Source organism: Oryzias latipes, chromosome 11 (genome assembly GCF_002234675.1).
Source record: "Oryzias latipes chromosome 11, ASM223467v1".
NCBI classification, from domain to species: domain Eukaryota; kingdom Metazoa; phylum Chordata; class Actinopteri; order Beloniformes; family Adrianichthyidae; genus Oryzias; species Oryzias latipes.
In genome coordinates, this window is record NC_019869.2 from 13,792,516 (window position 1) to 13,814,498 (window position 21,983).

At 40.0% G+C, this 21,983-nt stretch overlaps 2 protein-coding genes across 2 annotated transcripts; both read left to right on the forward strand.

Moving 5' to 3' along the window:
- The first annotated feature begins 307 nt into the window (after positions 1 to 307).
- LOC101155527 (gap junction beta-4 protein) lies at positions 308 to 6,333 on the forward strand. The gene is made up of 3 exons (XM_004074027.4): positions 308 to 432; positions 4,436 to 4,913; positions 5,135 to 6,333. The coding sequence occupies exons 2-3, from the start codon at positions 4,524 to 4,526 to the stop codon at positions 5,567 to 5,569; spliced, it is 825 nt and encodes a 274-aa protein (XP_004074075.1). The 5' UTR covers positions 308 to 432; positions 4,436 to 4,523; the 3' UTR covers positions 5,570 to 6,333.
- A 4,072-nt stretch (positions 6,334 to 10,405) lies between these two features.
- pef1 (penta-EF-hand domain containing 1) lies at positions 10,406 to 14,802 on the forward strand. Its single transcript, XM_023959880.1, has 5 exons — positions 10,406 to 10,509; positions 11,249 to 11,453; positions 12,409 to 12,564; positions 13,122 to 13,265; positions 13,346 to 14,802. The coding sequence occupies exons 1-5, from the start codon at positions 10,489 to 10,491 to the stop codon at positions 13,573 to 13,575; spliced, it is 756 nt and encodes a 251-aa protein (XP_023815648.1). The 5' UTR covers positions 10,406 to 10,488; the 3' UTR covers positions 13,576 to 14,802.
- Positions 14,803 to 21,983: the final 7,181 nt, after the last annotated feature.

Genomic DNA, 21,983 nt, shown 5'->3' on the forward strand with positions numbered 1-21,983 from the left:
AGATCAGAATTCCCTTTCTTATGACAAAGTTTGCATACCAGTAAACTGATTTGCATCAGCGTCGACGTCATATCAACATTCTGTCGAGGTTTTTAACTGACAAATGCGTCCTCATGGCATGTCTCATTGTTGCACCGTTCCTTAGCACAAGGTTTCGGTTACATTTCTCTGAAACCTTCCTTCATATTCCTTTCACAATGCCCGCAGGCATGTTGTTCTGTGCCTGAGCTACCTCATCTGGAAAAACCCATGCATTAGTTAGCATGCAATGAGGCCCCACCCATCCCCCGGATTCTCACATTTCCTATGAGTCCACACCTCAGATTCAGCTCCTCTGAACTCACCTGGTGAAACCAAGCTGCTTCATGTCAGCACTAGAGCAGCTCTACACCTCTTAAGATAATGTTTTTTACAGGGATTTCCTCGGTCTAGGTAAGGAGTTTGAGTTTTTCCTTTATTCACATAACTCAATGTCTTAAAACAATCATTGTCATGGGGGATGAATTGTTTCAGCTGAGCATTAGACAATAATCCATGAAGACAGAAGACAATATAAGATAAAGATCTTTTTTTTTTTCCTTCTGCTTCGTTTTCGTCAAACCACTAGAGCAGGGGTCGGGAACCTTTTTGGCCAAGAGAGCCATAAATGCCACATATTTTGAAATGTAATTTCGAAAGAGCCATACAATAATGTAGTGTCCCTTCCCCACACTGAGGCACGGAGACTTAACCTCTTTTAAAGTTCTTTATTCCGATTACTGCAGACCGCAACAAACGTCGTACAATTAATTCAGCAACTCCTGAATCTCTCCCGCCGAGACGAGAGCGCTTCTCCCAACTTTATATTCCCCTGCTCCCGCTGCAGCCCTCCCATTTCCCTGATTCGGCCCACAGCTGAACCCCATTGGTCCAAACTACCTAACAACAGGCTGAGCGACAGAACTGAGGGCCAATCAGATCTCTGCTTGACGCGTTCAATGAACTCCAGAACTTTTAACGCGGCCCAACAGCCATCCAACTCAGTCCGCGACAATTTGTTTAAAACTAAATATACAAATGAATGTGTGCATTTGATTTAATTTCAACATTTTTAAAGTACAATAAGTCTGTGGATTCTTTTTTAATAACATTGTTATGCTGTTGCTAATAAATGATGAGTATTTCTAGTGGTAGTTTTGCTGATGGTCTAGTCTGGTTGATCCGTGGTGAGTTTCTGCTTCATGCAGGCGTTGAGACTTTAAACGTGATCGTAGGTCTGAATGTTCTGTAGATGTGAGACAGACTGCTCACATGCAGACATGGAGCAAAACACACACTCACACGCTGCAGTGGATGACAGGCAGCGGGTTTTACGTTTTTATAATCCCTGCGCGATTCACCTGCTGTCCCCACAACCCCTCACCCCCACCCTCTGCTTTCTCCCTCACACATCCCGTCCCCGCATCTGCGCGCTCTTTCTCAGAGACGGGAGCGCGCAGTTTTAGGCACGTCAATTCACAAGTTTCCAGCTGGTACAAACTCTGTGAAATAATAGATAATAGTAACTGATAGCGCTGGCGCAGATTTCTCTCTCTAAGCACCGCTACTACTGCGCGCCTCTGGCATCGCATAGCGCCCGAGAAGGACTGGTCTAATGAAAAAAAAAAACTATAATTAAAGATTTGTCTGCGAGCCACATGTGACCATCAAAAGAGCCATATATGGCTCGCGAGCCATGGGTTCCCGACCCCTGCACTAGAGGATTGCTTTAAGGATATTTAAATTTAGCTCCAGTGAAAGAATTAGGTTGCAGCTGTTGGCAGTTTTATTGAGGCTGCTTGTTCGTCTTGTGCTTTACTCCTGATGGTTGGTTGAAAAGATAAGATTTAAACTTAAAAGTTTAAAACATTTTATACAAATATACAAAGCTGAACTACAAGGCAAAACAGCCTTAATTACAGCTGCACAGAAGAAACTCAAGCCTTTCTTTTACTATCACCAACTTGAGAATTTCAACTAGTTGAACCTGCAGAGCAGGTTATGATCATCAAACGTACCTTATCAGACCAACATCGAACCGTCTCATGACGAGACCCATGCTTATTAGTTTAGTCAACGTGCAGTACAGTTTGAGGATTTAGAGGCTTTATTGGCTGCAGACTGAGTTTGGACACTAGTCATGGGTTCAGAAAGTGATGTGTGTTCTCAGGCGACAGCAGAGACATCAGCTGCTGCCAGCTGGGAAGATCAGGTTACAATTAAGAGCAAATAAAGAAACAAATGCCGTACATCCCCCTCAGAAATTCATTTTTGCTATTTTCTAGACTGACTATTTTCTAGACTTTCATTAGAATTCACGGTCCAACTTTAATCGGTATAAATGATATGATCACAAAGTGGTTTTGTGTTCTGCAATGTATTAAGCCTTTATGCGTATAAAAACGTCTGAGGATTCCCAGAGGTCAAACCATCTTTGAGGCACAAGTCAGACTGTAAGATTAATGCCAGACGCTGCATTAAAATACAGGTAACAGCCGCAGTGACTGAACGCGCCTGCCGTTAAATAGCCTTAGCTTTGAAATTGAAGGCTTTCATGATGCCAGTAGCTTTTATGCTCAGGATTTCTGGAAGAGAGGAAAAAGAGACTGATTTGACAGCTCAAAATGTCCATGGTGATGCTGAAACAGCGACAGAGGGCATTTCTGCATGCAAATACCCAGGTTTGCATCACACAGAGCTGAAATGAAGTAGTGGGCAGTGGGGCTTCCTCTTTGTCTGAGTGAGAGCATACAAAGTAAGATAACAAATGTGTAGAGGAGTGCTTTTTTCAATATCGAATATTTTTAATAAACCGCATCCTTCATAAAAATTCACCTTAAAATAATTTATAGATTTTAAAGCTTTCAAAAGGGGGGAAAAATAACTCCACGGTTGCTACAGAACTGCCTTTTAACTCATTTTCTATCCCTTTTCAGCAGATCTCTCACATTTTGTATCTATTTATAGAGTGCTATTACATTTTCCAAAACAGCCTGTGAGATCCTCAAAGGCATCTGCTTGTTCCACCACATTGTTGCTTAAAGCACTGACTAATAGTCGCAAACATTTGCCTGTTCATTTCCTTTTAAGTTAATATAGGTGTGTCAAACACAGTATATGTAACCTGTATGAACAGAAAAGTCCTGCGATGGACTGGTGACCAATCTACCGTGTACCTCGCCTTTGCCCAACAGTGTCTGCTATAGGCTCTAGCTTGTTGTAATAGTCATGTGTCCATCAAACGTTTAACATGTTCGACATGAGATCACATGCTCTTATTGAGGCATGTGATTGGCCAGTTTATAACTTATAGACTCTTATACTGTGGAGCAGCCACAGCTAACTTGTAATGCCTGTTCCAGTACATGTCACAAAGTTCAGAGTGATCTTTTAAGCCTGTGGAATTTAAATCTGTTATCGGGTTTCATTAAATAAATATGCTGCTCGTTTTCTTATAATTAGCTCTGCTTTTGTCTCTTACTACCATAAATAAAGGTTCACGCACTGTAATCATTTCCTTTTGGTGTGCCTTGAATCAGTGGCAGTTTATAAGAGAACTGGACTGAGTGATCCCTCCCTCCTGGCGTTCCAAACCGGAAGTACCCGCTGGTTACAAGAAACCAAAATCCTATAGTCTTCTATTGAGAAACAAACAGCTAATACTTGTTCTATATGTCAGAAGAACTATTCTTGCTCTCATACTTTTTTAACATGTTAATTTGTTGTTCAGTTTTTTCACGATATTTATTTCCGTAGTGCGAGTTTGTTAAGTTATAAACTGGCTGATCAGATGCTTCATTATGAGTAGGTGGTGCCAGCTCCCTCCTAGACCAAACGTTTGAAACATTATACAGATTTGCAGGTTGCTTTCACGTGATAGAGGTGTTGCCTTCCAAGCTTACTCCTGATCTGCGAGAGTGGTTGCCATAGAAATTTTGACTCAGACTGACTTGGACCATTCACCGCTTACTGACGTTGTCTGGCACTGACATGGCAGCATCTGTCTTGCAAAAAATGGCGACCGAACTGACTTAATTTGGTTGAAGCCGGAAGTATGCCTGAAGTATTTCTATGGTTAATGTCACACTCACTCACTGCGGTTCTCAGATAAAGTCATAGTACAGCTTTGGAGACCAAAACTTGTGAAATCTCATCAATAATCTTTCTTGTAAAATGGAGGCTAATTCAAGTCAGGCGGTTGTACGGTGTGTGTGTTTTTAAATGAAGCTATAGCTGAAATCCCATTTGAAAAAGATTGCAATTATTTCTGAAAATGATCTGCTTAAAACTCTAATTTTTTTTGTTAAGCATCTTCTTTTTATTATTAAAGTACTTGTATCCTTTGATACATCACATTTATTATATATATGCATTCAGTATTTTCCTTTTAATTAAGTTCACGTCTTTGGTTTTTCAGGTTCAAAACATAAAGAACCCACCCCAGGCAGACTCTAGACCCTTTTCTTTCATTTGCTTGAACTTCTGTCACCTTCAAGGCAGCAGCCATGAACTGGGCTGCCCTACAGGCCCTCCTCAGCGGAGTTAACCAATACTCCACCGCCTTCGGCCGGGTCTGGCTCTCCATGGTCTTCGTCTTCCGGGTGATGGTGTTTGTCGTGGCGGCTCAGAAGGTGTGGGGGGATGAAAGCAAGGACTTTGTGTGCAACACCCAGCAGCCAGGCTGTGAGAACGTGTGCTACGACCAGGTCTTCCCCATCTCTCACATCCGCCTGTGGGCCCTGCAGCTCATTTTTGTCACCTGCCCATCACTGATGGTCGTTGGACATGTGAAGTATCGAGAGAAGAAGAACGCGCAGTCCACTGCCACAAACCAGGGCAAACATCCGTACCAAAACCCAGGAAAGAAACAAGGAGGTCTCTGGTGGACATACCTGGTAAGAACAAAGAATTTATCAAATCAAATGTTTACTTCCTGTAGATTTACCCGTTAATCAGTATTTACTTCACCTTCGCTGAATAAAAGAATAGACGGAAGAGATTAGTAACAAGCTGTTTCATCCCTTTAAATGCTCTGAGGTCTGATGAGTCACGACTGAAATGAGTCTATTCATTTCCCTGGATGAATTGTTTAACCTGCATTCACCCTCTCCCACAGGTGAGTCTTATCTTCAAAGCAAGCTTCGATGCAGGCTTTCTCTACATCCTCTACTACATCTATGACGGCTACGACTTACCTCGCTTGACCAAGTGCTCCCTGGAACCTTGCCCTAACACAGTGGACTGCTACATATCCCGTCCAACAGAGAAAAAGATCTTCACACTGTTCATGGTGGTTTCCTCTGCCATCTGCATCTTCATGTGCATCTGTGAGATGACTTACCTCATCTGCAAACGGGGCAAAAGATTTGTTAAACAGAAAGTATTTGGGAGCGGACGGATGTATCCGATGTCCCACGAAATGGACAAACTGTCACCCTCAAACTCAAACCTCAGATCCAAATCTTCACATAAAATTGATCCCACAGTCTCAAACCAAAACCTCACCAACATCAAGACTGAGAGAGTCCCAGAGAAAAATGAGGAAAGTTAACCTGAAAAGGACCGAAAGTGTGTGGAACTAAGGTCTTGGAAGAAAACAAAGAAGTCAGTTACACCTATAGGCTACTTAAGTTATTCGTAGAGATTTCTTTTTGAAATATTAGATAGTAATCAAAACTTAGATTACAATGCACGTCTGTAAAATTTCTGTCATTTTTGTATTTGATGTGAGTTGAGAGCCTATCTGGATGTAAAGTTTGCTAGCTGTTTAGTCATTTTGAAGAATAGAAAGTAAAACTTTGTTTTAATTTCTTTCAAACACACATTCTGCCCTCTGGGAGTAAAAGACGAAAATAAAATATTTCCTATAGAGCAGTTCAGATAAGAATCCTTTGAAGTTAGTTTCCTCTTGTTCAAAAAAAAATCACAACTTTCATTTTTGTTTTTGTAATATATTGTACTTAAGGTTTAAAATCATCAATACTTGCTTTATCAGTTATCATCACATCTAAAGAGTAAATGTTTTTAAAAAAAATAGAATATATTTTGATGTGTTTTATTTTGTATTTATTTTTGTAACCTATAAAGATGTATCCAAACATAGTGTGTCAATATTTTTGTATTCCACAAATACTTCATAATTATAAAATACCGTAGTATAATTACTATGTTCTTTGTCACCACAGAACAAAAAAAATAGTAAATAAACTAAACTAATCCTGACGTTTGGGGCTGTGAAACTACTGAATTGCGCAAGAGAGGAATTTTTATTTATTTATTTATTTTTTATTGAACAATTGCAACACACAGAACAAATATGCACATATAATGTACATTACAATTCTAAATACAGAATAAACGTGTTACATCCTTAGGGAGATTTTAATTAATAGTAATAATCACAAAATGGAATAAAAATTAAAAATACATAAAGAAAAAAGAAATACACATAGAAAAAAAGAGAAAATGCAAGAGTAAACTTATGTCAGTAGTCCAAAAGATTTACAAATGTTTTTTGAGCTTTTATATTTTTTGAAGCGGAAATTAAGTTTAAATATTGCTGCAGTTCCAATTTAAACACAAAGAAATCAGGTTTTTTTATTGGAAAATTTGCTTTTGTGAATATGAAATTTAGCCATAAATAGCAACATGTTTATACAAAAGAAAGCATCACGGTCTTTGAGTTCAAAACTATGAAAACCAAATAGTATGTTTTTATAATAAAGTTGTATATCAACAAAAATAGAGTCTGTGATAAATTTGTGAATGTTTTTCCAAAATTTGTATGTGAATTCACAAGACCAGAATAAATGAGAGCAGGTTTCAGGTTGTTTCTGGCAGAAAGTACAGCTGGTGTTTATGTCAGCATTAAATCTAATTAAATAATGTTTTGCTGGATAAAATCTGTGTAGGAGTTTAAAAGACATTTCTTTGATTTTATTTGTTAAGCAGTATTTTTATGGTAAAGACCAGACTTTTTTCCATTCAATGTTAGAAGGGAAATTAGCCCAATAAAAGGTAGCTAATGGAACAGAAACCAAATGATCTTGGAACAAAGCTCTGATTTTTGAGTTCCTCTGTTTAGCAGAAGTGAAGCAGAAACTACCCAGAGGAGATTTAAATGCATCAGGAGGATTTAGAGGAGGAGCGCTGTAGAAATCCCTCAATGACATGCAAAGCCCAGACGGTACGGCATCAAACACTACTGCAAATTTTTGGGGGGTTATTGGTATTTTATACTGCATTGTGAATTCTGAGTGGTTATGTAATAATCCTGGTTCTTTGAATAATTGATTGAGGAAAATTATACCATTATTAAACCAGTTACTTAAAAACAGAGTTTTGTATTTATAGACAATATTACAGGTATTGCAAATAATACAACTCTGTGGAAAAAGTTGTGTTTGCAGATCAGTGCCCAGGCTAAGAGAACCTGTTGATGAAAATTTGACAGTTTCAAAGGGATTTTTGGAATACTGTAGTTACAGCCTAGCAGGTCTCCTAACTTTCAGGCGCAATAGATGAGTTTTTTTTTTTTAACTTTATTGAAGATATACAAGATACAAATTCAAGTCAATTTTAAGTACACAGACAAAACAAAGAGTAACAAAATGTGCCAGGGGAGCATAAAGAACAAAAGAGAAAAAAAAAAATATAAATAAGAGCAGAAAAAGCAGCAAGTTGCTATTCTGTACATTTAAAAAATTCCAGGGTTTCAAACGTTCTTATAGCTTTGGGGTTGGAAGAATATTTTATTGCTTTGATATATTGGTTTAACTCAATCATAAAAAGTTTGAATAAGGGCTTTTTTTCAGAAAATTTGCATTTATGTATGTGGAATTTGGCTAGTATTATCAAAAGGTTAATTAAATAGTATTCCCTTCTTAGTGAATTATTAACACTATAAAAACCAAATAATACATCCTTGTATACCAAATCAAATTTTTCATAAACTTTACATCGAACGAAGGAGGTGAAGTCTTTCCAAAAAATTGCTGTTGGGGGGCATTTCCAGAAAAGATGTATAATTGTTTCAGTGTCTAATTTACAGAAGGAGCAGTTTTTATCAATGTCTATGTGGAGTGAGGATTTGGCTGGGTAGCATCTGTGAAGAAGTTTAAAACAAACATCCCGGGGTTTATTTGAAATAAAATATTTAGAGGACAAAGTCCAAACTTTCTTCCATTCAATATCTGGGGCAAATTTTCTCCAATAGTGGGTCACATATGGTACAACTGCAATATCTTTCTGAAACAGTGATCTTATTTTTTTATTTCTTGTAGATGTTCTTGTAAAGCAGGTCTTACCAATATTTGTTTCAAATAAAGAGACTGAATGTGAGGGCAAAGGGTGAACAATACCTTTAAATAACATTATAACGCCTTTAGGAATAGCATCCATGACTATTGCAAACTCTTTGGGGGTAACTGGAATATTATAAGTGGTCAAAAATTGATTATATGACATTAAACACCCTCCTGAGTCTCTTCAAATTAACAACAAAATTGAAACAGATCATAAAATTCTTGGCTCATTTTGCTCTGACTTTTACAACAAACTTTACTCTTCTAATTACTCAGAAATTAAAACGCGTGAGCTACTAGATTCTATTAAACATTGTAAGATTATCAGTGAAACACATAAAAAACTCTGTGATGCCAGTATAACCTTAGAGGAAGTGCAAGATGCTATAATGATTCTAAAAAAGAACAAATCTCCCGGTAATGATGGATTGTCAAGTGAATTTTACAAAAACTTTTCAACAGAACTTAGTCCCTTTATCCTGGAGACGCTCACTGAAAGTATTAATCTGGGAAAACTACCCCCTACTCTAACACAAGGTGTTATATCACTAATACCCAAACCTAATAAAAATAAACTACAAATTGATAACTGGAGACCTATCTCGTTACTTAATAATGACTACAAAATATTAGCTCTAATTTTAGCCAAACGAATTAAACAAACCTTAACATCTATTATAGACGAATCCCAATCAGGATTCATGTCTAATAGACACATTACTAATAACATCAGATTAGTTTTGGATTTATTGGATTATTCCGAACTAATAAATGAGAATAGTTTTATTCTGTTTTTGGACTTTTATAAAGCCTTTGATTGCCTAGAACATGAATTCATTTATCGATCTCTAGAAAAATTTGGGTTTGGACCATTTTTTATAAAAGCTATTAAAACTCTCTACAATAATTCTAACAGTACAATAAAACTTAAATATGGTACGTCTCCAAGATTTCAGGTGGGTAGGGGGGTACGCCAAGGCTGTCCAGTGAGCCCTTATTTATTCCTGCTAGCAGCACAAATGCTTGCAGCTTTCATCCAGGAAAATAACATCCATGGCATTTCAGTCGCTGATAAATACATTCTTATGAGTCAAGTTGCTGACGACCCCACTCTTTTTCTGAAAAATTCAGATCAAATTCCCGTTGTTATCAACCTTATTCATAAATTCTCAGAAGCTTCTGGCCTTAAACTTAATATAAATAAATGTGAACTTTTACCTATTTCAGAATGCGATCACTCAGTTTTACATGGTATACCTGTAAAATCACAAATTACTTATCTTGGAATTATGATTTCTAAAAACACAGAGGATAGATGAAACCTAAATTTTAATCCCATAATTGAAAAGACCAAAAAGAGATTTAACCGCTGGCTTCAGAGAGATATCACTTTAAGAGGAAGAACTTTATTATCCAAAGCTGAAGGAATCTCCAGATTAACATATCCAGCACTTGCCCTCAATGTTAACGCATCCACATGTAAAACCGTTGATAAAATGCTTTACAAATTTATTTGGAAAAATAAAACTCACTACATTAAAGATAAAGTGCTTTTGAACACAATATAGACGCAGAGGACTTAATGTCTTAGATTTCACCACCTTAAACTACACCTTTAAAATCAATTGGATTAAGAAATTTCTTAGCAACCCAGATTCCTTATGGAATTTTATTCCAAACTATATATTTTCTAAACTCGGTGGACTCCCTTTTCTTCTCCAATCTAACTATAACATTCAAAAGTTGCCCATTAAATTAGCAAATTTTCACAAAAAAAAAGCTTCTGGCCTGGTCTCTAATCTATAAACATTCATTTTCTCCTCACAGCTATTATATCTGGAATAATACTAATATTTTGTACAAAAATAAAATCTTTATTCTTCCCTTACTGGTTTCAAAATAATATACTCTATGTAAATCAACTTTTTAGCGCAATAGATGAGTGACTCATTGTTGAAGTATCACCCTGACGTCAAAAAATGGGAGGGTAAAACAAACGCTTTCTGTCTCGCTGTGGCCAAAGGGTTTTTATTTTTTAACCAATCAGCAGCCGCGCTAAACAATGTGGGGTTGATTGACATAGATATTACCCAATAGGAGCCCTACCCTGGCTTGAGACCCGTTGGTCCTCGCGGAAGTGGAGTCATTCAACGGAAAAAATTAAATCATGAGTTTCCATTACGGTCAGGTACAGAAATTGTAACTTTTTTGATTGTTTTTGTTTCTTTCATCTTCATGTATTTTAATGGTATCGTTTGTGGTAGACTTTTTAAATCTTTGTAGCATTTCGCTTCATTAGCAGGGCGTTACCTTGTCAGCATTCGTCACACAGTAGTACGCTTGCTAGCTTCGAGTTCGAAGAAGTGTCGTTTTTATTTTTAAGAAAACATATTTCACTCATAAATGCAAATCATTGTAACAATAGAATCGAGTGTATTTGAAGATATGTCATCTGTTAATCCAAGTCTTTGACCGAATCATTTTTAGCATGGACACTTCTGTTCTGGACTTTGATAAGTTTCCTGCTGTTTTTCAGTTTTTGTTTTATATTATAGTAAAACCTAACTTTGCAGTTGATTGATTATCCAAAAAAGCAATTTATTTAGTTGTTTTCCCATTGGGAAAAAATGAGCTTGTGTTCTATTTATTTAGGTTATCCTTTTGTTAATTTATAGTCGTTTATTTTGTGGATTTAGTAAAACGAGTCAAGAATAATTATTTTTCATAATGTGTGGAATCATAATGTGCTCTTCTGTATTTTCAAATATTGAAATAAAACGTGTAACAGAAACATAAATTGAACCAGCTTGTTTACAGTTTCATATCAACAAAGATGCTTTTATTTTGGAATACATTTTAACCTTTATAATCGTCGTATTGATTCACGTTCTCATTTACTGCTTCTTTTCATCTCCTTTGCCTTCCAGGGCTATCCAGGAGGGAGTAATCCCCCACCTGGAGCTCCGTACAATGGAAGTAGCAGCCCCTATGGGTCCCGACCCTCTGGTCCTTATGGAGGTGCTGCGGGGCCACCAGGAGGTCCCTATGGTGGCTATGGAGCCCCAAGTCAGGGTGGGCATTATGGACCTGGTGCTCCTGGCGGCCCTTACGGCGGCTACAGGGCTCCTGCAGGTGAGAATGAACTGCAACTAAAGAGTTTTTTCCAGAGTGATGCAGGAATCGACTCAACGGGAATTTCTGGGATTCAATAACGAACACTCTGTCTCTCATTCGTCTTTTTTTGCTACCTGGCAGAAAGAATAGATAGAAAAAGCTTTGGGTTCCCAGACAGTTTTTGTCCCTCAGCAGGACTTCATAGCTGGACTGATGACTGGTAATCTGGAGTGAGGGATGAACAGGGCGACAGACAGATGGGCAGATCGTGCGGGTTGCTTATGTGTAATTACAGTTTCCATTGGCAACTAAGCCCAAGTCTGAAGCCGGTAGCGTGTGTTACCGCCGCTCCCCGCGGGGACAGAATCCATCACGATCTGGCCTCAAGTGTCATCTCACCATCTCTGCCCATTTATTTTTCTGACAATCAGCCATCGCTCTTTTGTGCAGCATATTTTTGAAGGGCTCCTTTCATTTCTTACCGTCTGCTCAGGTAACAATGACTCGTTTTTTTCCCGGGCTGATCTTTCAAAAACCTTTAATTACATGTTTCCCTTAATTTCAGAGGCACTGAGTGTGGATATTAGAAACTCTTTACATCTGTTTTGTACTTTTAATCAGACGTTAACAAAGTAAAACTCAGATTTTATTTTTTGTATGTGGAGAAAATTGTTATTTTCCACTTTTTTTCTAGGACTTTTTAATCTTAAAGGCTGCGCCCTCTTCAGTTTACAAAACACAGCCTTTCTTGTCTATATGGATCATCATTTCAGCTGTCACTCCAAGGCTTTTTCTTCGTCTGAAAGATAATAATTGTTTAGCAGTGTGGCATGATTGCATCTTCTCTGCTGGAGTGTTTTTTTTTGCCCCTTTTTTTTTAAAAATCTACACAAATATAAAGAGTCTGTGATGTGAATTTATTATTATTATTATTATTATTATTCATCTGTCACTCGTGTTCCCCTCCGTGTAGCTAACACGCCCCCTGGGGTTAACCCCGAGGCATTCCAGTGGTTCCAGAGTGTTGATACAGACCGCAGCGGCTTCATCAACCACAGCGAGCTGAAGCAGGCGCTTGTCAACTCCAACTGGTCCACCTTCAATGACGAGACCTGCCTCATGATGATCAGTAAGTCCCACCGCTGCATGAAATTCAATGAAAATGACTTGAAGGGATGCAATGAAAGGAGGGGGCAGGTCTTAATGGTGGTGGGAAACGGACAGTGAGCAAGATTGACACTGTTTCAGCAGTTTTATGAATGATATTCAAAGTTCCTTTCTGATTATCGTTTGATCCATTTTCAAAGCGTTCTGTGGTCTTTTAGGTATGATGATGCCGTTTTTAGGCAAAAATCTTTTTCTAGGACATAGTTTCTGCAGAGGAGCAGGAGTTTGTCAGAAATTTGCAACTGAGTTGTGGGCGTGACGATTGGCGCAGAGCAAGCACACCTCCCCCCCCCTTCCCTTCACTGTTGTAAAGACCTTGGAGCAGGGAGTTTATTTCTGTCTTCCATCATTAGAAAAATGCAGCAAGAACATTTTAAAATCGACATTTTCATCAGAGCGGGTCTTTAAAGCAAGCATTTGTTTGGACTCTCTTAAATGCTTTTTAAAAAGCCTAAAGTTCTTGTTTTTCTCAATCTCTCTCTCTCTCCGCTTCCTTCCTGTGCTACTGTTTACCGTCAGACATGTTCGACAGGACGCGGTCCGGGCGGATAGACTTGTACGGCTTCTCGGCTCTGTGGGACTACATGCAGAGATGGCGAGCTTTGTTTCAGCAGTACGACCGAGACGGCTCAGGGTCCATCAGCGGCACTGAGCTCCACCAAGGTATCCCCACTTTCTGCAAAGCATGCCCTGCATTTTGCCTTCTAAATCCTCGTTTTGATTTTTTTTTTTTTCCTCCACAGCTTTAGTGCAAATGGGTTACAACCTCAGCCCCCAGTTTTCTGAGGCTGTGGTGCAGCGCTTCACCATTAGAGGCGTGCGTCCTGGTATCCAGCTGGACCGCTTCATCCAGGTGTGCACCCAGCTTCAGACCATGACGCAGCAGTTCAGAGAAAAAGACACAAGCATGACGGGCAACGTCCGGCTCAGCTACGAGGACTTCCTGTCTGGTGCCATGACGAGGCTCATGTGAAACCAGTCTTTGTCCCAATGTCGGGGAGCAACCCTCAAGTCACGTCAGATACGGTTTTTCTGTTTTGCCAAAAGTGCCTGCTGCACTGACTATGTTTAAGCACAGCCAACCCACACCCCACAAAGCCCTTCCTGCAGAAAGATGAGCGTGAAATTCATCATAGACAGGTTGTTATTACTTTCTAATATTCATCACCTGAAGGTGTTAAGTAAGAGTTAATGGCCGACGAAGTGTGCATCATCACTTTTTAACGCACGCCATGGAAGCCTGAACCGCGGAGGACGCTTGCTTCTGCGAAGTGCGTTAAAAAGTGATGATGCACACTTCGTCGGCCATTAACCCGCTTATACCATGGCCGCTTACAAAACAATAAAAATATTGACCAGTTTTTAGTCCTTAATTCTCGTTTTTTTCCGATTTGGATCGCTTTTCTCACAAAAAGTAACAAATAGTCTGCGTTGCGCCGCACCACCGCTGCAGTCAAGATTCGGCTATATATTTATGCTGATCATCACGATGAGTTGAATAAAGCATCAGTTCAGAGAGAAAGTTCACCTCTTACCGCTTGTTTTTGTCCAGATGATGAAGCTAAGCTAAAATTTTAAAGAAGCCAGCGCAGTGATAAAGAACGTTTAAACTATGTGATCGGAACTTCTTTTTTCACCGTGCGGTTATCCTGTGGTATATCACTTTTTAATGCACACCCAGCACCCAATCAGAATCGAGTATTCACCCGGACCATGGGATAACCTGGGGATGATGATCAATAACAGGCTGTTATTAGCTAATATTCGCTGTTAAAAATGGTTAGACTAATAGCAATTGTACATAAATTTCTGTGGTTATATGATGCCTCTTTCAGAGTAAAACTGACCAAATACCAGTGTCTCACACACTGTAGAGGACAGGAGACTAAACTCCTGCTGCAATGAACTCTGGGTAGTTTCGATTTTTTTTTTTTTTTAATCCAAATTTTTTTAATCCAATTTTTACTCTTATTTTCAACATGTATACTTTAAATTTAAATCCACTCTAAAATAAAGTCAAATTACATATTTTCAGAATTTACATCTTCTTTTTTTAAACTGTTTTTTTTAATTTAATCTCTTTTTGAAGTAACATTTCAGGGACATATCATCTTATTAGTAAGACGTAGTATTAGTGCCACTGTGAAAGAAAAATAATATTAATATACGAGAATAAAGTTGTAAAATTATGAAGAAAAAAGAAAACTAGAAGGAGCTGCATTTCCAGAAGAAAATGCAGGGTTGAATGCTGTACTGCTGAATGAAAGCTGAATTAGCTGAAGAAATGGCTGAACTGTACTGGAAAAACCTTGAAAAGTTAAAGGTGCAAAAGTCCTAGCAGGAATAAGCTGAAAAAGTTGAACATTGTAATAGTAGAATGGCTAAAATAGGTCAAAGTTTGTAGAAGGAGTTAAGCATGAAAGCTGAAAATGTTGGAAAAATGGCTGAACTGTCCTGGAAATCCTGGAATATTTTGAAAAGTTAAAGGACCAAAAGTCAAAGGTGAACATTGTAAAAGTAGAATGACCAAAACAGGTCAAAATTTGTAGACGGGAGTTAAGCATGAAAGCTGAAATTGTTGAAAAAAATGGATGTACTGTTGAAAATTTGAAGATGATGCTAAAATGGCTAAAAGTGCTAGCATCAGCATCATCAACTGACTCAAAAAACACATTGTTTGAGAGTATCATATTGGTAAAAGCTACATGTTCTAAGTTGATAGAAAATCCACTTTTTTCAAAATGGCGGCTTTTCTATTGATTTTATCTCCATAGCAACCATGTTATGTTTGGGTCGCCTGGGGATGACGAACAAATCGACGTCATTTTCAGACAAATCGGAAAAAGTAAACTTTTGGATGTCCTTAGCAACGAAGTTTGTTTGCTAACCACACCCACATTCCTTATATGTGCAGATCCAGTGAATTTCAATATGTTCAGTTCCAGCCATGGAAGAAGTTTATTGCAATGGTCACCTCAGAACTTGTCAAAAAATGGCCACCAAACAGGAGGTTGTGTCGACATCCCATAATTATTTCTAAACTTATTTTGTATTCCAAAGGCTTGTGATCATTTTAATGTTTGAACGGTGTCTCTAGGTGAAAATTTGAAGGAGTTTGAAATCGCCTCACATTTTTGCACAAAATGGCCGCCAAACTGTATGTGTGTTGCCATCCCATGATAATGTTGAACCTTATGTTGAAGTTTATAGCCTTGTGAGCATTTTAATGTTGGAACGGTGTCTCTAGCTAAAAGAATGTTAAAGTTACAATGGTTTAAAGAAGCAAAGGTGTGGCCAATGGAGCAAAAATCTTGGAAAATCCGGGAATAACCGGGAATATCTGGAAAAGTTCAAGGATTTGAAGGACAGAATGTCATAGCTGGAATAAGATGAAAGAGCTCAACATTTTAATAGTTGAATTTTTAAAACAGGTGAAAAATTGTAGAAGAAGTTTAACTGTGAACTTCTGCACAAAAAATTCCCCATGTATTTTAATGGAGCAAAAATTCCTGGAAAATCCTGGAATATCTTAAAAAGTTGAAGGATTTGAAAAACCAAAAGTCATAGCAGGAATAAGCTGAAAGAGCTGAACATTTTAATAGTTGAATGGTTAAAATAGGTTGAAAATTGTAGAAGGAGTTAAGTGCCAAAAACGGCGGAAGATAGCAGAAGAGGAAAACAAAGGGGTGAATGCTTTACAGCATTCAACCAATGAATGCTTTACAGCATTCAACCAATTATTTTCGATGATGCCCTAAAGCTGCGTCATATATAATTTTTCAGGCTTTTACATAAAAAAAAGGAAATTCTTTTTAAAAACAAATTTTCTTGTGATGAAATTCCACGTTTTCTTAGAGCAGAGCTGTTGTTTGCCCTTCTGACAATTTCTGTTGAGCCAAACTGCACAAACGTTTACCCGGCAACAGCAATGGCAGGAACAAATGGAGGCTCACTGGAAGGATGTACATCTGCTGACCTGCAGCTCTGAAACATTCCTCTGCTAACAAAAGGATTTAACTTGAATAAAACATGAACACAAAAAAATAGAGCTACTTAATGTCTCCTGAAGGCACTTTGATGCTCACAAAGGGCATTTTGTCATCCAAATATTACACAACGAAAGGTCACATGATGCATTTTACTGTCATATAGTTTTGCTTTTTAATTCTGGAGGAGGACATAAGAAAAGTTTCAAATGGCAGAAAGATGAAAGGAAAATAATGTTTTATTTCCCTTCTTTTGTAAACAAAATCTTCATGAACAAATTTCAACAAATCTTTTTTTGTTTTGATGTCATAGAAATGCACGGCTGTTTGCAATAAAAAAATGTAAATAATTTGTGTTTTTTTATTTTTTATTTAAAATATATTGATAGTTTTTCTATGCTTGATTGCTCTACGAATCATGATCCTGAGTGTTAAAGAGTTTAAGGTTTAATCACATCCTCTGATCTCCATCCATCCATCCATCCATCCATCTTCCTCCGCTCATCCGGGACCGGGTCGCGGGGGAAGCAGTCTATGCAGAGATGCCCAGACTTCCCTCGCCCTGGCCACTTCCTCCAGCTCCTCTGGGGGGACCCCGAGGCGTTCCCAGGCCAGCCGAGAGATGCAGTCTCTCCAGCGTGTCCTGGGTCTTCCCCGGGGCCTCCGCCCTGTGGGACATGCCCGGAACACCTCTCCAGGGAGGCGTCCAGGAGGCATCCGGACTAGATGCCCGAGCCACCTTAACTGGTTCCTTTCAATGTGGAGGAGAAGTGGTTCTACTCCGAGCTCTCCGCGGGTGACCGAGCTTCTCACCCTATCTCTAAGGGAGCGCCCAGCCACCCTATGGAGGAAGCTCATTTCAGCCGCTTGTATTCCGGACCTCGTTCCTTTGGTCATGACCCATAGCTCATGACCATAGGTGAGTGTTGAAACGAAGATCGACCGGTAAATTGAGAGCTTTGCTTTTTGGCTCAGCTCTCTCTTCACCACAATGGACCGATGCAGCGACCGCATAACTACGGACGCCGCTCCGATCCGCCTGTCAATCTCACGCTCCGGTCTTCCCTCACTCGTGAACAAGACCCCAAGGTATTTAAACTCCTCCACCTGGGGCAGGGACACTCCACCCACCGAGAGATGGCAAACTACCTTTCTCCGGTCAAGAACCATGGCCTCAGACTTAGCGACGCTGACCCTCATCCCAGTCGCTTCACACTCTGCCGCAAACTGCACCAATGCACACTGGAGGTCCTGGCCCGATGAAGCCACCAGGACAATATCATCTGCAAAAAGCAGAGAGGAAATCCTGTGGTCCCCAAACCAGACCCCTCCGGCCCCTGGCTGCGCCTAGAAATTCTGTCCATAAAAACTATGAACAGAACCGGTGATAAAGGGCAGCCCTGCCGGAGTCCAACGTGGACCGGGAACAGGTCTGACTTACTGCCGGCTATGCGAACCAAGCTCCTACTCCGGTCATACAGAGACCGGACAGCCCTCAGTAAGGCTCCCCGGACCCCATACTCCCAGATCAGCCCCCACAGGATACAACGGGGGACGCAGTCGAACGCCTTCTCCAAATCCACAAAACACATGTGGTCTGGTTAAGCGAACTTGTGAAGAATAGTTAGAAACTGCCTTTAACTTTTATTACACTAATGGTTTAAACTTAATTTGCTGAGCATGTATTGTTATCTCAAAATTATATTACATTTGAAGAAAGCACAGCCAAGCTATTGTTCTAACAGTTTATTCTCATACTCCCTTTTTCTGTGCATGTTTTCTGCTGAGCAGGCCTCAGAATTATCTTCACTTTAGCCTTGGAGCTCCTCTCCACCAGTAACCTGTGGGCGTGTTTTTCACACGAGGTCCATCGGACGATCTTCTGAATATGCAAATGCAGGGTTTTTATACCAAGCCCATCCCTGAGCTCGTTGGTTCGGACTTTGAATGTACCATGTTCATATGTCTGTCCCCTTCGTGTTTGTGCGAAGTAAAACCTCCACAAAAGATAAGTAACTGTCTCTGAGTCGTTATTCATTATTTCTGTGTGTAAGAAACTGACGGGGTTACGAACTAAAATTTAATACAGTCCTTTCTAGAAAATCCAGTTTCTTCACATTTGGTCCTTCTGAGCCGGCCGACTGACGCCCTGGACATCGCTGGAACCCCTGGGGGGGGTTGCCTGAAAACCGCATGCGGTCTGAGATCACAGCCTCAGCATTGACACATCCGCCTTCAGGATCAGCGGCCCTCGCCCCGGATCCAGTTTTGCCCTCGGCCACGTCGGACCCTCATCGTATAGCGAGGTTCATTGCTTGAAGTGAGTACGCCACACAGAAAGTCTGTCCTCTCTTTCCTTGTTAGGGCCTTACTTTGAATGTGTCTGTGTCTTTGTGTGTGCGTGCATCAACTTTGGGGGAAGAATAGAGACTCGGCTGCAGCCTGACTGCTGCGCGGGCACGCTGAACAGAGCGGCGCTTGCAGTCAGGGTGCTGCGCGTGCCCGAGTCTGAAGTGTAGGTACCGCCGCGTGTACCGACTAATAGCCTTCAGTAGGTTAAAAACGTCCTGTGTGGACGAAGAAAGGACTGTGTGTCCAAAGAAAGGACTGTGTGTCCAACGACAGGACTGTGTGTCCAAAGAAAGGACTGTGTGTCCAACGAAAGGACTGTGTGTCCGAAAAAAAGGACTGTGTGTCCAACGAAAGGACTGTATGTCCAAAATTTAGTGCTGAAGGTCCTGTGTGGGCCGCACATGGAATAAGCGGAGCTCCGGGGAAAATATGTGTGTGATGCTTCTTAGGTCTCTCTGTCTGTGTCTGAGTGTGCTCTCTTCGACAGCTCCTGTGGTGTGTGCTCACTTTGATTAAAGCCTCTTTCTAAAACAAAATAGTGACTCAGTTGACAAATAATTAGGCTTCTTTTCTGATTCTCCAAGCTTTTTCTGCTGATTAGATTCAGCGCTGGAGAATCCATAAAAAGGGTTATTTGGGTGGGAACTCTGGTTTCTGATTGAAACTGAGAACGTTGTGGCTGATCGTCAATCACATACCTTAACAAAAAGACGGGTGGGACTCATTCGCAAAATCTAACAAAGACAGTAAGAAAGCACATTGATCAGGTCCAGAAAGCTTTTCATAAAGTTTGGAAGTATGTGGAAAGTCAGGATCAGACATTAATCAAGTATTTGGATAAATGGGTTAAAGATTATGGATTTCATAGAAAGTTAAGCAGCCTCAGAGTGCAGGACAGAGTAGAAGGAGGGGGAACAGCTTCTCAGATCAGAGTGCGCGTGCCCGAGCCTGCAGACAGGCTGATGAGAACTCGCAGAAAGGAGGGGTGATTTCTCTGTTGTAAGCAGATATAACAGCTTTCTATGCTCTCCGAATAATGATAGGACGTGTTTTAGTGTGTATTTTGGTGTTTAGGACATGGACAAGGGTAGATGTTCAGAAAAAGCTATAGAAATTATCATTTCTTACAAAGTAGATGTGGATCTGTTTGTGCAGGACACACCTCCCACTTGTATAAACATGATCAGACTCGGATGGCTGGTGCAGCCTTCCCTTTTTTTAGTTCACTTTCCCCTGCTCATAAAAAAGTTTGATTGCAGCCTTCTGACCCCACTTATCAGGTCCCTGCATTTCTGCTTGTAAATCAGGATTGACCCCTTAAAAGCATTCCTGAGGATCTCTGGTTCACTAACTCGTCCTTACATTTTTTTTTTTTTTTTGGACATGTCTGCTAATCTTTCTAAGTTTTAACTCTCAGGGCAATAAGTGTGGTAAAACTAAACTCCAGCTGGCCCAAGCACAGGTTAAATTTTTTGGGACATTTAGTTTCTGTTTCTAGCAAAAATTATTTCTCTCCCTGGACCTCACCACCTTATCTGATCAGCCCCCCACCTTTACTCACTCGCTGTAAGCTGCAGCTGCTTGTGCGGCTGATAGTTGAAACAATGTCACCTGTGATTCTCTTGTGCGAATTCTCCAGAATCACATGCAGTGTGCTCTACTCCCTTCCGTTCAAACTTTCCCATTAGTCAACGTGCCTGTTTTTACCGTTTTACTGTGTCCGTGTATGATTTATTTATTTACGACCTAACGCTCATGGTGCTGTTGAAATGAGACGCAGTTCTTGTCTGTTTCAGTTTCAATGTGTTTTTTCACAATTTTTATTTTTTAATTTTTATTTATTTTATTTTTTTTCCTGATTTTTTTTTTTTTTACTCTCATGCCTGACTCTACTGACACCATTGATGATTTACATGATTGTTTGAAGAAAGCTGTGAGAACAAAGGAAACATTGAGTCTGCCTCCAGCTCTCTCCTCCCCACAGACTCTGCATCCCGACCAGAAGGCCCCTGTCGGTGACCTGGTTTACCCTGAAGACCATTTAACGGACTGATTGGTCACACCCGAGGTGGACGGGACCCTTCAAGGTTCTCCTCACCATGCCAACCGCAGTACACATTGCTGAACGACCCTCCTGGATTCACGTAAGCCACTGTAAATTGCTGAGAGCCTACGAGACTGACATTTTGAGACACATCCCTGGTTGAAGTCCAACTACGAAGCCGCCCCAGTGTGACACTGCTCCTGGCGAGAGGAGCGTTCCCTGGTGTGTTTCCTCTAGCGCTGCTCTCTTCCAGCTACAGTGAGCTTCGAACCAGCTAACATGGGTCCAGCTGTTCCTCGTGGTTTCATCTTGTACTTTTATTCCTTTTTCCTCTGGAAATCTCACTCACATCATCAGTGAGGTCAAGGCCCTTAAATCACACATTTCTTCTCAGATGACTGACACCTACTGGTCTGGGTCCCCACTTTATTGGTTTACTTCTGGTGGAGTGTACTGATAAAACTAGTCACTCCGGTTCTCTGTGTGTTGTTTTTCTTTTTTTCTTTTCGTCACCTGTTTGATTCCATGTGTCAAATGAATGATCGCTGTCAGGCCAACTCTATCAGCATTATGCCTACAATTAACCTAATTCGCATCCGCTCGCGGTTGAAACTGGTCTTTACAGATTTATTTTATTGTTTTTCTTTTGTTTGATTTTATTATTTTTTTTTTTATATTCCTAATTTTTTAATTTGTTTCTTGTTCTATGTAACTTTCATTAATGAAATTGTGCCGAGGTTTGGACTGGTGATGCATGCGTATACTTAGTGGTGGCTGCTGAGGGGCACAGAGCCGTTGATGAGTTTTGCCCTCCCTGACTGCTCAATGAATGTTTCACACAGATGGTATAAGTTTAGCCCTGGAGGTTTTCACATCAACACTCATGTATCACCTACCACCTCTGATATGCTCATTTATTCACGTTGATTTTATGTTTTCTTTTGTATTTACATGTACCTCTACACTTTTGTTTTCGATGCAGAGCCAATATGCTGCCTA